Source organism: Trifolium pratense, linkage group LG5 (genome assembly GCF_020283565.1).
Source record: "Trifolium pratense cultivar HEN17-A07 linkage group LG5, ARS_RC_1.1, whole genome shotgun sequence".
NCBI lineage: Eukaryota > Viridiplantae > Streptophyta > Magnoliopsida > Fabales > Fabaceae > Trifolium > Trifolium pratense.
Genome location: NC_060063.1, coordinates 55,097,858 through 55,118,430, shown reverse-complemented (window position 1 = coordinate 55,118,430; position 20,573 = coordinate 55,097,858). Strand labels below are relative to the sequence as shown.

The following is a 20,573-nucleotide window of genomic DNA, read 5'->3' as shown; positions in this document are numbered from 1 at the left end:
TTCAGAAAAGCTTCTACTTCTCATAATAGCTTTTACTGTCACATGCTTATTATCTTTGTTTCATTATTGATGTGAGTTGGGTTCATGAGACACCTTATACATTGCATTGCCTTTTGACTGGATTTCAAAATCTGTATGTACCGAAGTTATTTAGAACAAAAAGTGTGGAATATGCAATGTCATTTGTCTGTTTTTACTTTTGTAAATCTTTTTTTTTTTTTACTTTTAATCTGTTTAATTTTTTTTTATGCTAATTTGATAAACTCTTGTTCCATCATGCATTCATTTGTTTGGTGTATAGAACATAATAAACAAGATAGACAAAATAATGAGATTATAGGACATAGATCACACTCATGATAAAACTATTCGCTTATGAATACCAGCAGCACGGTTCTAACTGCCCAAGTATCAACAATGGTATGTAGAAGAGCTATCATACTTCAGAATTGTTTATACTTCTTGATGTGTCTGGGATGCTAAAATTGTAGGGCGTGGTCAACATCTGCTAGTGCCATAGTGATATGTTCCTTATCATATGCCCACCAAACAAAGCCGTCTCAAGATCAAATTTCAAATGATTACAAAGAGAAAGATTAGTGATTCAAAGAATTAAATCAAAGTTATTAATATTATAGCTGAAAGGCTGCCATTTCATCCATTTATGCAGCCATGAGAATCATCGATTGAACAACCATCCACAATATTGTACATAAATTAGTTAGCATATAGTCTAGCCATCCATAAGATATTGTACAACACTGTTCAACAGTAGCAGACCCAACGAGCCAAGTTCTCCATGGTTCTGCAGAGTTTTCCAAGCTCACAAGTACATTCCTAACTGAAGGTATTTTGTTTTGCCTGGGCAAATACAGCTACAGTCTTGGTGCCTGTATAGATACATGTATATACAACGAAGACGATCTAATTGAAGTGCATAAGATCTATGCTCACTAGCTATCAATGTTTCCTTTCCCATTTCCCTTCACGCCTGTTTTCTCTGTCTCTACGTTCACCTAGTTGTTGCCTTGACTTGCTTCCCCTTGAACTATGTCTTTGGGACCCATACCCACCTGACTGGCCATCAAATGCTGATGCCAATTCTGGATCTCCAATGCTGCCGGTATCACCCGAATCCTTGCTTCCATCAATATTCTCTTCATATATGCTGCCACCATCATCCTGTCGGTCACGTGACTGTAAGATAGTTGGCATCTGGCCTGAAAATGTCCGTGAGCCAGAAAGAACTATAGTTGGTGAGGCTGCCATTGATGAATTGGTTGACGGGATTTCAGACTGTAAGCTTCCAGGGCCAACTCTAGCACTCCCTTCATTACCAGATCTCCCATTATCTCTTTCCCGAAATCTATCCCTAGGTCGACTACATGATAAGAAACCCACAAAACCGTGTAAAACAAAAATAAAATCAATCATTTCCAAGAGAATTTGAAAGAAAAAAAAAAATTGTAACCCGAACATCTAGAGCAAGGATAACTTTTCTTAATAAATTTATAAAAGAACGAAAGCTTACCTATTGTGAGTGGAGGAAGGAAAGTCACGCCGAGATGGCCGAATTCCTGATTCTGCTTGCTCTATTTCACGCTGAAGTTCCCTCTGCATATAAATGAAGAGGTATCATTTCAAAAGCCGTGAAACAGAAAGACTATTTCTCAAAGCTTTTAAGGGAAAAAAAGTGTAACTACATTATCTACTTAAAGATGATGCATTTTCTACTTTGGCTACGCACTTTGATGAAAGAAGGTAGAAATAAATATATATCATAAAGAAACCTCCTGGATGTAGCAGAGGTCAGAGAGTATGGAATACATAATTAAAAGTGTCATTGCAGGAATGTCATACCCTCTTTAGCATTATTTGTCAATTGGAAAACCCAAGCGCACATATAGATTAAATATAAGACCTGACTATAGTTTATAATATAATTTATAAAGAGTGGCACCCCTCACCGATTTTGTAAGGTTGAGTTAGACCCAATATAAAAACCTAATAGGTCAAGCCATGGCAGCACTGTCAATGTAAATTTATTGAGTTAAACCTAATAGTTAAGTAGACCATTCTTTCTATTCTCTAATGAGTTAAAGAGACGTGCAATGTCAATGTAAATTTATTTTGCACTAACAACCAATAAGAACTCACCGCTGTCACTTCATACAAACAATTTTAAAATATATTTAAAGGAGTGTGATACCTGTGTTTGTCTCTCTTTCTCAATATCAAGATTGTGACGCAGTTCCCTTGTTTTAGCACGCTCTATTTCTAATAACTTTTGTCTTTCCATCTCTTTCTCCATTTCAGTCACTCTCTCCCTATTTATTTTTTGGACAATGCTCAGTTTGCCAGTACAAAAAATAAATACAACATGAAACGAGCAGCAAAACCCTCAACAAGGAGCTAATACCTATCAAGTTCTTGCAGAATTTCTGCTTCCCGTAAAGCTGCTTCTTCCAAATATTTTTGACGGTCATGTCTTATAAGTAGTTTCTTTTGCCTACGGGCTAGGATATCTTCTTTAAGTTTGGACTTTTCTCTGATAACAACACAATAAACAAGTTTTCAAACACTTCACACGTACAGACTTACAAATTATCTAAGTATATGAAGGAAACAATTAGCATTCTCTTCCAGGTGGAAACGGGGAAATTTAAAATCACTTACAGGGTACGAATGCACTCTCTGATCTGCTGAAGCCTTGAAACATCCTTTCCGCTGACTGTAAGTTCAAATTTTATAAAATAGGTAAAGTGGAAGAGTGGTGGGGGATTCTCACGAGCTAAAGAGTTGTAAAACGATTCCATATGACCCCAAAAATCTGTGTGAAAACTTTTGCCTTAGTTATAAAACACTTAGTTTGCGAGCAGAAAGAACTTACAGGGTAAACTTGTAATTTGATTCCGATCTTTGGAATCCTCCACTTGTCCTGGTAATGCACGTTCCTTCTGTATAATGTCTAGTTCCAACTCAGCCTCCTCTAGCTCCTAGAAAATATTCAAATATGTGTAACTAATCTGATTAGATTTTAAAACAATAAATTGTTAGGGTTAATGACCTCGCATACCATATCATCTTGGTTAGTTTTTGTAGAGAATACATCAAAGTATGAGTGAACCGCCTTTAAGTTGCCAAGGACCTAATGCAAATCAATGATGTTAAAAAAGATGAAATCAAATGTCAAAGAAAATTTGACAATGAAGACCAAGCAAAATGTATGACAAGTGAAAACTAGTAATGTTTCACGGGATGATATATGAAACGAACCAAATTAATCTTGTTCATGACAATAGACACATTCATGATTAGCCAAAGCTTACAGTAACTGAAGTTCCAACAAATATTGGCAATTTATAAAATGTGAAACTTTCTAATTAAAGTAAAGAAGACAAGTGATATCAATTTTGTTGAACTTTAGCAAGCATACGAACTGCAAATACAAGCAGGCAAAAACATATCATAATCAACACAATGAAAAGAAGTGTGTCTATTCACTTGGGAGTCTACATTCTTAGGTAGGGCTCAAAGATTGCAAGTCAATAAATTAATCCGAAGCCATACACCAACATAAGTTCACGTGACCTGATGTTGGCATCAGACACAAAATAGAGCTATTAGATCACAAATATGGTGCATGTATAAAACACCGGACTTCAACGCAAACAAAATTTGGATTTCCACAAATTTGAAATGATGATGTGATAGTTTTAAGTATATTACCTGGAGCACAGATTCACGTGTGCTAGCAAAATCTGGATCATACTGCTTTGAAGAATTTGAATGAAGTACTTCTTTCAGGGCCTTACAAAAGCATAATTTAGGAATTTGTTATGGGACAAGATAGAACAGCAAAAAAAAACTAATATGTACTTTATCTTAATTGGTACGAGTGAGACTAGTTTCATTTTAAAAGATACCTCTTTGGTCTCATCTCCGTCTTTCAATCTACATAGAACTTGACAAGTCCTCTTCTCGAGGTCTCCAAGCTTGCCATCTAGAAAAGAAACAGAAACCAAATTTTTAAAGTTAAAAGCATGCAGAACACAATCCAAAATTATAATATGCCCATTTCATACAGATGTGACAAGGATGAAGATGTATACCATATTTTGTTGATGCTAGAGTTTCAACATTTTCCCATACATTTTGAGGGATCAAAGAAATATCTTCGGGTGGTGAGCAAAGACAGGCATAAGCAATAAGTGCTAATGAAAGTTGAAGGATAGAACCATCATGTGAAGGTTGTGCATTATGCAAACAACAAATGCTATCAGCTGCCACAAGAAGAGATTGTATATGATGGCGCTCGGCAAATGGTATATAATTTGAAAGAAGAGCCATTGCATGAACCCTTATTTGTAATGTTGTATCAGATGATGCCAGCACAACAACCTCATCCCAAGTATTTGAAACCAGCTGAGATAATACATAATCGGGAATAGATAAAACTAACTTATTTGGAACAAAGTCTGTGCAAATTCTAGAATTTATCAGTTCTCTTTCACCATTCATACACTGGCCAAGAAGTCTTCCCAGATGTTTAACTGCTATGATACGTTGTTCAGGTTCTGCATGTCCCAGGAATGTACAAAATAGATCTGTGAGAGGAATCTCACTTTCTCGACTGTTATAGATGCCTCTGGCAGTTAAATAAGACAGCCATTTATCACTCCGCAAACGCCATGAGATTTTCGGTGCATTGCAGGCAACTTTCTTTATGGCCGAACATATAATGCCTACCACATTATCCAGGGAAAAGCTATAGGGTATTCCAAGTAGACAATCGAGCATCAAACAAGAAACTTCCCAGCAACTGCTTTCTTGGAGGACGGTGATCAGTTCAGAGAGGCCTTGAACACCAATTCTCCAATGAAGAGACAACAGGTCAGATGATTTGGTCAGTGAAGAATCTTGATCATCATCTTCACATTTATGAAATTTTTGAGAAATTGATGTCAAACATTTTGAGAAGACAAAACACTCTGCTGATGATATTGTCAGTTTTCTGCTTATCTGATGATGGAGATTCCAACAGCGCTCAATAGCTGGAGTAAGCTCAGATATGAGAACCTCTATGTCTTTAGAAAACCCTTCCAAATCTTCAGAAGGTAAATGACAATGATCATCATCAGCTGCAGAATTGTTATGTTCTACATTATGCACATCATTCTCAAATGAATGGTGACAAATATCGCTAAGAAACCAGGAATTTGTTAAGTTATCATCAGAAAGCCCACCAACACTCACACCAGGAAAAGGGGGCAACCGAAGAGGAATAACACCAAATGCTGTTAATGCATTAACTAATAGTAGTTTGCAATTATCCATAACACATTGAAATGCACTGATATAATCATAGAGAGAAGTTGTTGGCTCTGAATCAGCAAAGTTCACCAAACTTAATAAAGACTGCAAAAAGTCCCTTCTATATTGAATAGATAAGTCAGGGAAAATTGAAGCCAAAATAAAAATACCAAGTGCTACATTGTACTCTTTATCTTCAGGAAGTTTGATATCATTCTTCTGTTTGATTTTACTGAGAAGAACATTAAAGCATAATTCCTCGAAGTTCAGACAGGAATCACCTTCCAATAACCTTTCATCACGAGAGACCTTGGACAAAGAATAAGAAATAATTGGCTTCAAGAAACGCAACACAGATTCAAGAAATGGCACATCACAGTATGAAGAACTTGAAAGTGACACAAGCACATGCACCAATTTAGGTGTCTCAGGAACCATGGCTTCCATGTGCTCAGCTATAATAGCTTCAAGTATATAAAGGATTATTGTTCTGGCATTCTTCGCATTATAACCTTTCAAATTATCACTGCCAATTGAAGAAGTGAAAGAAAATGGCCATGAACACAGTTCAGAAAGCCAACACAAAACATCAGGCACAAGAGTGGAAGATACAGATCTTAGCTGCAAACCAACAGCCTCTAAAATGGCTTCTCCAAATGATTCAAATTTCCCTTTCATATTTGGAATGAACTTCCAGAGTTCAGGGTAGACTGCAGAAAAAGATTGTTCTTCATGATATTGGTTACCTCGCTCAAATTCTTTCTTTGTTGAGGAACTATGTTCAACCCGTGAATCTTCAATTTTAACCTCTTCATACTTTTTATCGATCACATTATCAACAACAGCAAGATCATCAGCAAAAATGGAAAGTAAATATGTCAGCTGAGACAGATCAGATGCAAGAAAACTTTGGTCTTTCATATATTGTTTGGCATTACGAGATACTGCCATCCACCCCAGAAATCGAACCAAAGGGTACACAGAACAAGAAAAATGAGAAATTCTCTGCATCCATGCTGAAGGGGGAATTAAGTTTCCACCGAGATAACTATTTTGGATGCTAGTTCCAAAATTTTCCTCTTCACCTCCATTACTTGAAGCAATAACCAATTGTTGTAAAAGTAACCAACGTCGCTCTACCCCGTTTGTTCTTTCTTGTGCCAAATTCAAATTACCTTCCTTCGGCTCATGATGAAAAGATGCCAGCATCTTGTTCAAGTCTTCAGCATATTTTAAAATGATATCAATCACACTTTCTGGAGGGAAAAATAGTTTAGTGCCAGTATGCAAAAAATACACAAGGCTTTGCAGGAGAATTTCATGCATTGAAATTTGGTCTCTCTGCAAACGTTGGATCAAAAAGTTACAGAGTAGAGCTTGATTTTGTCGAACTAAGGTTAAAGCATCTGCATGTTGCTCATCATGAGAAGAAATCTTGATAACCTGTTCATCAAAACCTTCAGCACAATAAGGACCACCTTCACCATCAGATACTCTTAAATGATACTTCCTATCCAACTCTGCAGCCTCAAGCAGAATGTGAAAAACAAGTTTATCTCTTTTTCTCTCTAAATGTGCTATTGTTTCTAGGTTAGGTTTATTTTTTCCAAAAGCCCCTTTTGCATTCACATTAGTATGAGAGTGCACAGTTTTACCTTCCTTTGTGTTCAAAAGGTCTGTAAGTTTTGAAGAGGCTCCAATAGTCAACATAAAATAAGGGTTTACATGACATTCTGCTGCCAACAGAAAAGCATCAATTGCGGCATCATGGGCTTCAACAGTGACGTCATTCTGAGAATGCAAATCTAAAGCCAAGCGTCTAAACTCAGAAGCACGAAGCTCACAATCTTGATAGTTTATAAGTTGAAAGTAATCTGCCTGCAGGTTGAAGTATTCAAAACCAAGGCCGGAATCTATGACAACATTAGAAAGAAAACGATGGGTGGAATGTTTATCAATCACATGTTTCGATTCCATTCTAATATCCCCAGCGTTAGAAACAGAGCTATTATGGTTAGGAACATAAGAACTGTTTCTCAATGAAATGCCCTGCAACTCTGGTGGAGCAAAAAGTAGATTACGGTCTTCAATAAAATCAGATCTTCCTGCTGTTTCTGGTACCTCCATTTTGCCATCAGACTCATCATGACCATTGAACTTGGAAAAAGAACTTCCACCATTAACCCCAGAGGAAAGAGGTGACACAGATGCAGTTTCATGTTCAGTTGGTCTTAAAACAGATTTGCAAAGATCAACATCAGGCGGCAGTAACATGTGTGGTTCCAGTATCGAGAGAAGCACACTACAGACAAAAGTAAAAGTGTAAAACAACGAAATAAATTTAACTAGTATCTGTCCAAATGCATTTTGTTTTGGCATCGAATGTTTAACTAAATTATGATTCATTCCCAAACTAGTTAGAAAGTGAAAGATCAACAACATATATCAAGTACTTCATTAAATATATAAATGAAAGAATAAACTGCAAAGTGATCCCACAGAATAAATAATTTGCCTCAGACACATGACACCATGCATTACCTAGGAGCCACCGACCCATTTCTCCATTCTGATTCCAAAGAAGGCAGAACAGCTGGCTTTTGTACTGCAGCCCGAATGATATTTAGAGAAATCATGCAATTGTGCTCTTGCTGCTCTGGAAATGAAGAAGATAGATCTCCGAAAGCTATTTTGCTTTTTGATACAGCAATAGCAGGATCAAGAAAAGGCTCCAGCATCTCCACAAGAAAGAGGATTCTGTGTTTAACTTCCTGTGAAGGCACAATACAAAGAATCTAAATTATTTGACTGACTTCTTTGTGTGTTTGGAAAAGAAATTGATCTCCTTGCACAAATGAAGATCTCAATCAATTGATCTCCTTAAACTTGGACAGCGGGATAGTGTGTAGCAGAATGGCTGTTATTTGAATTATTATTGTATTCATGCTATGTTCTTTATCCCCGCATCTTTATTGAGTCATCTCAATCTTCACTCACTGAACACCAATCTCAAACTTTCTCAAACAAAGTCTTTAAAGAAGAAATTTGTTTTGAAGATATTAATCAAGAATTAGATAATTGGGATATTCCAGAAATATCCCCAAAAGAGTTATACAAACCAGATGGATCTTTCTAGATTCTTCAACAAAATTGATTATGTAATTAGAACTGTAGAGTAGAACAAAGAATTAAACTAAAATATCATGAAGAAACTCATCTACTCTCTCCAAAAAGTATAAGAAAACACAAAAAAAAGTATAACTACTTACACAATCTTAGAAGAGGCTCTCTGGACGTAGCAGTACTCCTCTGTTAAGTCCACGATTCTCTTTTAAGAAGGGTAAAATCCAGCCTAAATCACGACCAATCTTTTTTTAATTGTTTTCCAGACCTAACTGTAACTTGTGTGTGCGTGTGTATATATTAAATAATTATACTTAATACTCCCTCCGTTCCTTTTTATAAGGAATACTTTGAAAAAATTACACAGACCAAGAAAACACATTTTACCTAGTTATTTTCATTTAATACTCTTATAAATTTAAATGTATTCCATGTATACCCTTATTTAATTACTCTTAATTCAACCAACTTACTTATTTTTAATATTCTCTCATAATAAATAAGGGCATAAGTGAAATTAAACATTTAAAACATTTGAAAATTGGTCAAAGTTTCTTATAAAAAGGACCATTTTTTTTTTCTCAAAGTGTTCCTTATAAAAAGGACCGGAGTGAGTACCAAATATATCTAAATATTTTATGCTATATTACAATATATATATATAGACACCACACACACACACTGAATGTTCATTTAATGAGATTTAATTATGTTGTCTTTGACTTGATTATAAATTTTGCTATTATTTTTTTTGTAAAAATTATATTTTTTTTCAGATTCTTATTATGCTATTTTATTATTGGTTTATTACTACTACTATTTATTCTAAAAGAATAAGTGGTCTAAAGCCCAACTTGTTTGATAGTGCTCTTTAATTTAAGTAATATTTATTCTGTAGTGGGCCTCAAGGGCCCAAAAGTTGTCTTTTACTCTCTAAATTTAGCTTGAAAACATGAGTGGTAGCAAATGCAGAAAACGCACACAAGCAGCTGCCATGCCACACAAAACATAATAAGCCCTACACTACAAGCAGATTTGGCCGGAAAACAAAGATATTTGCAAGTGGAAAGTTTAAATTTGGCCATCAACAGTGACAAATCCTTTCTTTCATCAATTTTTTCATCCTCTCCTCCAGTGCAAGACTGATCCCACTTATAAACACATTTTCATGCCTTATCTCATCCAATGTGAGACTCTTAACAGTAACTAACATATGGGTTATCTAACAGTACCCCCCGGAAACTCTAATTTTGAAAACAACACATCAATATTACATAGAAAAGGAAGAGAAAAAGCAGTAATTATTATACTCGTGGAGTAAGTTAAGTACCTTATATTTTCCCAATATGTCATCCACATGCCCAGAAAGAGCTAGCACAATATACTTCAAGGCAGCACGAGCACGAATGAGCGAATTGTGAGCATCCTGATAGACATGGCAGAATCAAGAATAATAAGCAACTAGGTCTGTTAAAAAAAAAAGCAACTAGGAAAAAATTTGAACAAACAGATCATTCAACAAACACACAACACAAGGGAAGTGTGTAGTCCACAAAGATCAATGTCTGAAAGTTACATACTGTCAATACACGAGCAATATGTTCAAATATGTAGAGCATAAATAGTGTCTAAATGTAGTGTATATAAGCTAACCACGATCATGTAAGTATAGTAACAAGAACAATTGTGATATTCTTATGCTCCCTACCCAATTTATTCTAATGCCCTTGTGATACAAAGTGGCAAGTACTCACGAACATTGATTCAAGGAGTTGTCAAGCTACATTGGACAACGCCTTAGGTGCGGGGATAAATTTTCATTTCATTAGAGAATTTTTTTTATCTAGAGACATCACCACTCTGCCCATTCAAATGACCAATATACTCCAACTTGAGAGGGTGATAGGAAGCATGTGAATAGCATCTAGGTTCATTGCAAACATACTAACTAAGTCATGTATTTAAGGTACTTAAAATACTAGTTATATTTGTATTTATTTACTTTTCATCTATATAATTTTCTCTATGTCATGGAGCTTAACACATGGATTCACCATTTCTCTCTTTTCGCTCTTGTTCAATACAAAATATGAGCATGAGAAACAAACTAACCTGGATTATGCCCAAAAGATCCTCCAAAAGTTCCAGAGCAAGATCAACCTATTCAAAATAAACTCGTAGATGAGGAATCAGACAATGTTTGAATAATAACTGATGACTATACACAAGTTTATTCATGCCAACCTGCTTTCTAAGTCAATTTAGATTTAAAAGAACTTCATGTAAACATATAAGTAGCCAGTTGTTAAAAGCAAAATTTATATTTGCATGTACTTAAGAAAGAAGCAAAACTCAACTAGCAGTCCAGTAACTTCGTCTTATTAATTTTAATATATTTAGTTAGAGAAAAACAAACCCTTAAGACGAAGAGTATTAATTAGAAAGGAAAAAAAAAAGACGAAGAGCATTAAGCAAAAGGAACTTGCAGAATATGGGATAATACTTTGGGCCCCAGCATGTATGCTTCAAACCCAAATGGAAACCCAACATATAATCTTATATAATCTTATCCATTACCAGCTGCTAAGCTAAAAAGAAACCATTCTGATAAAATGAGCATTGCAATCCTACAGTCCTACCAAAACCATATAGTATCTTAGATTTCATGTCACCATCATAAGTTACCCTTCTCACAAAACCATTAAAACAGTTACCAAAATATGTCCAATGATCAATAGCACACCTAACATTCAGCATGAGGCTGAACAATGTATTTCACAAGGAAAAACCAGCAGAAAATATATGAATGACGAGTAACTTATTCTAAATAAGCACCAAATAAAACATGCAAGAAACTTAAACACGATTCAGAAAGAGCAAACACTGAACCAGGTTTTGGTATTATAATATGGTGATGGTGATAACCTTGACAAAAACGTAATAATACACAAAAATCATCAGGGCTGAAACATCTATGAAATATCCAAAAAAATATGTGGAATCTGTTTCTAGCATACCTTTGCAATCACTTGAGTAATCCATGGTGCTAGTACACCAGAACATAAATCAATCAGCACACAAGCAGCCCTAGCCTACAAAAATTTTATAGCCAAATCAGCTGCAAACCCAAGATAAATTATTTTATGTAGAACCAAAAAAATTCAGAGTGATACTTTTAGCAACCATTTCCCCTCAACATTATATGCAGTATCATTGATATCAATTTATTCTATTTACATTACCTTTCGGGTCTCATTTACTCCATTTGTGTGTCTTCTAATTCAAATAAAATGAGTTGATTCCATGACCCTTCTAGAGTTTTATTCTATACATATTATTTTTGAATTTCTAGATCGTACATTGAATAGCCTTCTTCTACATCTTTTTTTGAATAAGCTAAATTATCTCACTCAAATTGGCACCAGAGAGAATCGAACCTGAGACCTTAAGGAGGAGCATACTCCCAGATCCCAAGTCAATACCACCAGACCAACCCAAGTGGGTTTCCTTCTTTTACATCTTGAAAAAACAATTTGCAAGCCTAAAGCTCTCTCCTAGGTAAGCCTATTATTTGTAAAGTGGTCCTTGCAATAATCAATATATAAATTATTTTTATCCAAAGAAAAGAAAGAAAAACTCAGAATAAACACAATGTGCAGGTTCACTGGCTAATCTAGTGTGGTATTTGTGAAAAACCCATGCTTCATATTCTAGCATTGTTCTGATTTGGGTTAAGATTAGGTGAATGATTCAATATGGTGTAGAACAAATTTTGAGAATTTTAGCGGTCTTTGTTCGTCTTATGCAAAGACTTGGTTATTAATATATTTGCCGTTCAAAAAAAAAAACAAATTTTGAAAACATGTGCATAAAAGGATGTGAATTATATCTATCATCGTAATGATTTTCTTCCTTTATCTATAGAAATTTTCCAACCTCTAAACAAATGCATAATTGTAATAAAACCGACCTTAAGCGCCAGTAGGTAACTACGTTGCAGCTTGCAATAACTGACATGGTTTAAAGGGGGTCAAAAATAGAACGAAAGTGAAATGATAGTTTATAACATTGACATATTTAGTCTGCTGACTCGGATTGGCTTCATAAAGTTCAAATCAGAATTTGAGACCTAACCATTATTCCATTTACTTGTCCATATCTGACTCCACTGGCTCTATTCTGCAGGCTCTGAATCTGCTGTGGATTGCTTAGCAGTATCAGTTTGCAATATGTTTGATGCTTCTGCTCCATTTTGAGCTGTTTGAAATTATCTACTTGTATCATGTTTATCTGTATATCCTTGTTTCTTACTAAAGTTTTCGCTATTTCAAACAGCTCGAAATGGAGCAGAAGCATTGAGCATATTGCATACTGATGCTACTAAGCAATTCAGAACAAATTCAGAGCCTGCAGAATAAACAGAGCCAGTGGAGCCATATATGGACAAGTAAATGCAATAATGGTCAGCTCTCAAATTCTGATTTGAACTTTATGAAGTTGATCCGAGTCAGCGGACTAAATATGTCAATGTTATAAACTATCATTTCATTTTCCTTCAATTTTCCTATTTTTCACCCCCTTTAGAACATATTACTTATCGCAAGTCGCAACATAGTTACCTACTGACAAGACAATATACAATTATGCAGATTACTAATCAAGCTTAACACAACATACAAGAAATAAGTTAACATTCCAGTATAAAATGAAGTAGATGGTTGACTAACGTGAGATGGTGAATACGAAGATAGATAACCAGCACAAGCGTGAAGAAGGGAGCGATAGGTAGCTGATGTTGCAGTAGCAACAATCTGCACACATGAAACATAAGCAGGAAAATCATGTTTGATGACACCAAAAGGAACACGTTATAAACTTCCAGTCAGATTTGTCTATGAAAGCATTTTAAATTTAACCTGAGATAAGGCCTGTTGTACAATAGGTTGATTCCACTGAGAAAACGAGTCATCCACAACATCAAAAGAATTGCTCAACAATGGGCGTAAAGCTATCAAAAGTCCAACAGAGAAAAAACCAAACATCAAATAATGTGGTTTTAATAAAAGAAATAATAGCAGCAATGCAATTTTATGGATCAAAAAAGAAGATGCTGATATTTGTTCCTTCATGTAAAATAAAAATTTATAGGAAAATAATAAAATTCCCTGAGTAAGAACTACATTGTTTGAACAAGATACCAAATGAATGGAACTAACAACTATCATTTTCTTAATAAGAGTTGGGATGGACAATTCAATTACAAAAATCCCAGTATTTCATAATGATACACAAAGTGGCTTCATTATGCTGAGACCCTGTTGCTAAACCCAGGAGCAACTTAGTAGTAAAACTCAACCTGGCAGCAGAGCTTGTACAAGCGGCAGCGCAGCCCAAAATTCCGAAATTCTCTCAGCCATCTTGCTGCAAAGAACAGGCTGTAAACTGCAGATTGTTAAACAATGTACATAAAAGACTGCAAATTTTGAAAATAAAATTGACACAAGGGAATTATATAACATTTGATTGTAATGAACCTGAGCTGCACAGGAATAAAGAACATGTAAGATCCCTTCTTCCACTGCCCCAATATCTAGTACATTAAGATAGCTACAATCCCAGTGCTCATCTTGCATTTTGAACTCCTCGCCAAATAGGTTTGTGTAATCTACTAAAGTGCAAGGACTAGGAAGTTCCGATTTTGATTTCTCCTCGAAAGGGGCAATAAGTTCATTTTGAGGGTATGATACATCTTTCTCAGGGTCAGGATCAATGATTTTCTGCATGATTCTAGATGCCTGGAGTAAAGGAAAAGTGCAAAGTAAAACCCATCAGCAAGAAGAGGCTGAGCTGAGCACAGATTGTCAGATACAAATATAAGATAGATATTTCCTGAGTAAATTAAAATTTAAAAGGCTAAAAAAGAGAGAGATAAATACCATCCGACAAACAGAGCCCAGATCAGAATCCTTGTAAGCCTTTCTCAGCAACATAAAAATTGTATCTGGCCGTAAAACCATGGAACGATATGCAGACAAATTGAAAGATGATGCACTTCGTGATCTTCTTGGCTGTATTTTAAGAAAAATATTTGAGTGAAGACGTGATTCATACAGGCAGAAAGACAAAATAATACATACAGAAAAAGCTAAGTAATAAAAAGCAAATAGAAACATGGTAGGAAGGATAGATTCTAATAGCATCTTAGAATTTGGAATTTTAGGCCTAATTCAATCACAAAAATTGGCACGAGATGCGAGGATTGCCCAAGCCTTATCAGGACTACTTTGGCCATATCTCTAGTAGATGTGGATTGTGGAATCTCAACAAGATTAACATGAATAATTTGATGTTGTTTTCAATACTTTTGGTGAGATATGATTTTCACAGACCTTGGAACTGCCATTTTATGGTTTTGTCAATAGGGCGAGGTCTCTGTCAGTGTCCAGTGTTTGCAACAAATTGGTGGTTGGAGAGAAATGCACACCACTTCAGTTGGATAAAGTGGCATTCTTAACTTATATGAGGTGGTTACTGATTAGCAAGTTGCTATTTCAAATAGGCTTATTTGTCAGGTGCATTGGGAGAATGGTAAGCATTCCTCCAATTTGATGGGTTCCTTCTTTCTTTGTTTTTTGGTGATTCCTTTAGGAGAATATCACATCCCCTTCTCGAATATTTTCTTTCTTTCTCCTCTCTAACTAAATTTATTTTCTTATCAAGGAAAAATAAAATTGGAAATTGAAAGGTCAAAAAAGCAAAATTAATACAGACTGTAAATGCATTTCAGTATTCAATGTGAACACCAAACATTCAAATGCCATAGTGAGACACATAAAATAGTTTATCAGAGAAATACAAGGCTGTGGAAGCTACCTCAAAGTTAGAGGAAACAGTTAAGGCTGGTGACAGTTGATTACTTCTATAGACTTCGGAGTCAGTGATACTGCCTGGATGCTTTGAAGTTGTCCTGTAATTACACAAATAGTTTGTAATAAAGCAAATAGGAATAGCAAAATACTCAATGCACACCAAAACACTAATTGGATTTGTAATTCAGGAGCTTCAGTTTGTTTGAATGGCGAAAAAAATGTGGAAGAGAGAAATACGAAAGAGAGAAATAAAAGAGAAGGAAAATAGAAGAGAAATTGAAGATAAACTCTAAGTTGTTTCAATGATGTATACTTCCAATGTTTGTTTACGGAGGAGTGAAAGAAAGTATCAATATTTTCCACATCTAAACAATGACCACAAATCAAGTTTAAAACTCACAAAAACAAAGAGAACATGAATCAAACCTATACTCATCTCATGTTTGTATACAACAGAATATTTCATTGCTAAAAGTAATAAACATACATGTCATTATTCAAAAACATACATATCATTAGTCGAGAATAGCAAACCAATATCAGGAATTATTAACAAAGTAAATCCAAACAAAATAAAACTTCCCACCAGTGACAAATTATTGGATCATAAAGAGGATATAAAAAGCAAACAAACCTTGCATTCGCCACATGAAGAATAGGATAATAAGGACCCGCTAGCATGGCAAGAAACCGTAGGTTAGATTCAGGATTATCTGGAAAGCTTGCAAGATCTGTCTGCAGTTTTATATACAATGCTGAATGGAATAAAAAAACGGAAAGCCAAAAAGAAAGGTAGAATTATGAATAAAGTAACTAAAGTACATTCTACTATTGTTTACCTCAAGTTGTGGGAGAAATACTAGCAACCGATTTGTCAAGTCTTGCAGCAACTACAAACAAAACATCAGAAAGGAAACCGAAATAATAATATGAGAAGAAATAAATTACATTATAAGCACGTTGATGACAGCTAAATGTAATCAACCTGGAGATGCATATCATGAGGATCCTGTTTATGAGATAGAATGTGTGGTAGCAAATAATTAACAACTGGTTGAAATTCAGCTTCAAGACCAGCCACAGAAACTCCTATTAGCTGCAAGAGAAGATGGTAATAAACTTTCAGCAATAACAAATGAAAGCATCTGTAACACCTTTTTTGTTGAAAGAAATTGTATTAGAAATAAATAGAGAAAACTAAAAAATGGAGGATAAGGAATAGTTGGAATAGATTAAATGAACTAAAACAAAAGCATAGAAATAAAAGTCTGTAAGAGTTAAGTAAAAATAAATAGTCTATTCTGTTATATCAGTGTATCCATTGTTCAGAGCAGTGCCACCTGGCAGCTCTTTTATTCTTATCTGATTAGGAGTTAGTTGCAGAAGGGTGTATGTTAACCCAGAGTGTGAAGGATAAGAATCCTATATATACACCTGTAATCATTTCTGTTCAATCAATGGAATCAAATCATTCTTCAGAATATTCTAGAATGAAATTCTGTTACAAATTCCTTTTCTCTAGAAAGGTATCAGAGTAGAACAACAGAGCTGTCATATAAAACTAAACAATGTAAAAGAGCTGTAAAAGATCAGAACAACAGAAGACTCATTTCAAGTGCTTTGGAGGAGCAAACAATCCAAAATTTTGTCGATACGAATTTCATGAGAAGTTTTATCATGTGCACTGTTTCTAGTTGTGAGGCAGGATATAGTACAAGGCATTTTCAATAAAATGATCAATGAACTTTAGGTGTGCGTTGATTCAAAGGAATTTAAAGTGCAGCATTGATTTGCTTCAAATGTGATGGCACTTTGTTGTAGAGTCTCTCTCAGCCCAACTATCTTCTTTTTATCATTTTTTTAAATTGAATTTTTATGTAAAAAAGTAATAGAAGTTTCACAAAGAGAAAGTACTCGCGCGAACAGAAAGTATAACAAGATAAGAGCCATTTACCCATAAATACACTTGCCTTACTAGCTTCCTACATTACTACATGTATCTTTCAAGAATCTACTCCAAGTTTCCAAATTAATTGAAAATTAAACAAGACTTTAATTGATAATGTACGCACGAGAAAAGGAGTGCAAATCAATTTAGCAAGCTAGGAAGTTCATTCCAGACCAAGAAAAAAGTGGGTTTTAGTCAAGTGAGTTTGGTGTTTACAAAATATTACTTCTTTTGGAAAATGCTATGGCACTTCCTCATAGAATTCTCTGCCCAATGGCATCAAGCATATTTTAACGGTTAACACCAGACTGAGTGGTGGGGTTACAATCTGACCATTACCCCCATCTCACTCAAGCCTCATAAAATCCATTTGTCAAGAATATGTCTCTTTTACACGATTGAATTCACTTAAGTTAGGAAATTGGTCCCACATTAGATTCTGGGAGGATCTTTTTGTAAGAGTTAGAGAGATTCCATTTTAGATACTTTCCTCAACTATGTCTGTTTGCTTCACTCCAGAATAAAATTTTCAATGAGACCAAAATGGATTAGAACAATACTAGACTCCATTTGGATGATATTTTGGCTGTTCAAAATCAATTATGTGAAGAGTAGACTTGATTTTAACATGAGTTAAACTAATCTAACCTTACATTAACCATAGGATTTGACTTCAGAACAATAACAAATGATGAAGAGTAAACATGAAAAAGAAATAAGAGTATACCTGAACAAAGAAGATAGCGATGGGATTTCCACGCAAACAAGATATTCTCACATATTGACATGGAGTGTAATTTGTAGGGTAGATCATGTCACGTCTGGGTGCTTCACAACGTGGGCGAACTTTTTGAAATGTCTCTGGCTGGCATGCAAATAAGAACCATGCACCACAATATTATAGAATGAATAATTAAAAGCACAAACAGGCCATATCCAATTGAAAAGGAAGAAAATATAATCAACAGTGCATCATTCGCAAAAAAAAGTAATTGCTGGAACACAAATTGACATTTATAACGAATCTTTATTAAAAGCTATAGAAAAATTACTCAACACTGTGTAGTGTGTAGATAATAAAATAGCATCCACATCAAGTGTAATTATTTTTCACAATCAATTATTTACTACTCTTTATTTAATAAGCATAACTTAATTACATTAAACATCATAAATGGCCTGTCTGTCAAGAAAGAATTCAACAAACGTGCATCCTTTTGACAATATCACGAGTCAGTAAAACAACAAGAGCCTATACCACAAGTATTCAGAAACCCCGCATAAAAAACAATGATCAGACTTATTACTTACTGAGAAGATTGCACATACCAAAGTTTCAACCATAATAGAAACATCAAAAATTTAATTGTAATCATTTATTCTATCCACCATTACCGGCCAAGACCACAATTTTTGTTTGTAGAAGATATGATGTCAAAAAAGGGTGACATTGACACATCAAAAAAGATTAGTTTAATAAAACTTGTGCATTAGGAGTTACATACTGACATTCTGACACTGTACCATTCTGTGTGGTACCCCCTACATTGAATCGTCTGATTATATATAACGTTACAACATTCGCTCAACAATAATCAATCATAAAACTCCACTTTATAAAGAATTGACGGGCGGCAAAAAATTGGGTTCAAAAAATAGTTGACAGTTGATTGAGACACTTAACAGAAACTTTATATATCTAGAAACTAGACGTGAGAATAAGAGTATCAATTGCCAATGATAATTAGTTCAACAAACTTTCAGCCACTAACCTTGTACCGCAAGCCCACTGCAATTTCCCATTCGAGCACAGACTTGTTATAAATCCGTATATGCGACAACAAGCAAGGCTCCTACAACAAGAAAACAACACTAATTAAACTCAAGTACGCAAAAACACATAAACAATCACTAATTAATCATATTAATCCTACACAGTACAATAAATTACTTTCAACTCCACCACACTATGTTGTTGACACTTGCAAAAAACCTATAGTTCTCTATCAGTTTATTAAAATTCAATTCAGCATAATAGCATATCAAAGTAAATCCAACCTTCTCAACTTCACCACTCTATCAACTATAATTCAAGTAAAAAAAAGTTATATTCTATAAAATCTATTCAAAATACTCTCAATTTATTAAAATCTGATCATCATAATTTATTAAAAAGGAGTATATCATATCACATCAAATTCAACCTTCTCAACTTCACCACCCTATCCACACTTGCAAACTCACTATAATTAAAGTGAAAATGATACATTCCATAAGATCCAATCAGAATACTCTCTCTCAATTAATTTAAATTTAAGTACTTAACTATAATATTTCAGCATAATATCATATCATATCATATACTATATTAATACCACACTAAATTCATCGTTCTCAACTTCATCAATCCATCAACAGTTACAAAAAAACCTAAAATCACTTATCCAGAAACTCCATTAAGTTAAATCAAAAGCAATTAATCAACAAAATTTCAGCACGAACACTCAAACACGAATTGAATAACCTAAGAACTAATTTCAACAATTCAAAAAAAATAACGGAAAGTAAGAAAGGAACAAACTCACATTGAGTTGGAGTAGAATCCATTCCTTAGTGTTAGTAGCGGTGGACCAGTGAGAACGGAGGTCGGAGTCGAGAACGTTAAGAGCCTTTTGCGACGGAGATTCTCTAGACATAGCTTTGACCTTGAATTGAAGCGGTTTCACGCGAGGTTCTAACTCAACCTCCATTTTCGTTCTTCTTTTCGTGTTAGTGTTAATTGATCAATGAATGAACTAAACTACACAGTCCCTTTTATATTACTCACCCCTCCGCAACCAAGTAGTAGTAGTTGTAGACTAGAAATGAAACGAAACTAGGCTAGATAGTAGATCCCACAACCAAGGATTATTTAGTAAATACATAAATTTCCATTTTATTTTATTCTTTTGGTCAAATATTTTCATTTTTGTTATTTTTTTTTTTTTTTTTTTTTGGTAGAGATCATTTTTGTTATTTAGTAAATACTTTTTTTTTTTTGGTCAAATTTTTCAATTTTCTACTATTAGTGGTATTTCATTGTTTTTTTGTAAAGCTTTTAATTGATTCCAAAAAAATATTACCAAAAATTTGATCAAATATGTGCGGTGGTGTAATTGAGGACAGAGGTAAAAAAAAAAAATATAGAAGTTTGTATATAATGTTGATGTCAAATTTTGTTTTTGTAAACATTTTCATTTACTACTATATTCGGCTATTATTCTTTTTGTTATCGTGTTATAATAAGTACATCGTTTATATAAGTACCAAATTTTTACCGT

At 34.5% G+C, this 20,573-nt stretch overlaps 1 protein-coding gene across 2 annotated transcripts; it reads right to left on the bottom strand.

The window, feature by feature from the left end:
* Positions 1-603: 603 nt before the first annotated feature.
* On the bottom strand, positions 604-20,142 carry LOC123883298. 2 transcript variants are annotated; one of them, XM_045932049.1, is made up of 26 exons: positions 19,839-20,142; positions 19,026-19,106; positions 17,981-18,118; positions 16,291-16,401; positions 16,145-16,195; positions 15,940-16,040; positions 15,310-15,403; positions 14,373-14,504; positions 13,971-14,231; positions 13,793-13,871; positions 13,353-13,444; positions 13,164-13,247; positions 11,454-11,528; positions 10,549-10,596; positions 9,767-9,862; positions 7,855-8,084; positions 4,113-7,615; positions 3,927-4,003; positions 3,730-3,810; positions 3,077-3,148; positions 2,891-2,996; positions 2,677-2,731; positions 2,420-2,548; positions 2,210-2,327; positions 1,532-1,614; positions 604-1,381 (listed from the first exon to the last, which is right to left on the bottom strand). In XM_045932049.1, the coding sequence occupies exons 1-26, from the start codon at positions 20,001-20,003 to the stop codon at positions 961-963; spliced, it is 6,483 nt and encodes a 2,160-aa protein (XP_045788005.1). In that variant the 5' UTR covers positions 20,004-20,142; the 3' UTR covers positions 604-960. The 2 variants fall into 2 exon arrangements, with proteins under 2 accessions (XP_045788005.1, XP_045788006.1); XM_045932050.1 differs by lacking the exons at positions 14,373-14,504; positions 15,310-15,403; positions 15,940-16,040; ... (3 more) ...; positions 19,026-19,106; positions 19,839-20,142 and having other exon boundaries at positions 13,793-13,878; positions 13,971-14,165.
* Positions 20,143-20,573: the final 431 nt, after the last annotated feature.

Bases quoted from the DNA above. Each gene is read 5' to 3' on its own strand.
- LOC123883298 (XM_045932049.1), bottom strand. From the start codon at position 20,003: ATGGAGGTTGAGTTAGAACCTCGCGTGAAACCGCTTCAATTCAAGGTC. The intron at 10,597-11,453 runs GTATGCTAGAAA...TATTTTGAATAG, and splicing joins TTACTCAAGTGATTGCAAAG to GTTGATCTTGCTCTGGAACT. The intron at 2,997-3,076 runs GTATGCGAGGTC...AATATTTTCTAG, and splicing joins AAACTAACCAAGATGATATG to GAGCTAGAGGAGGCTGAGTT.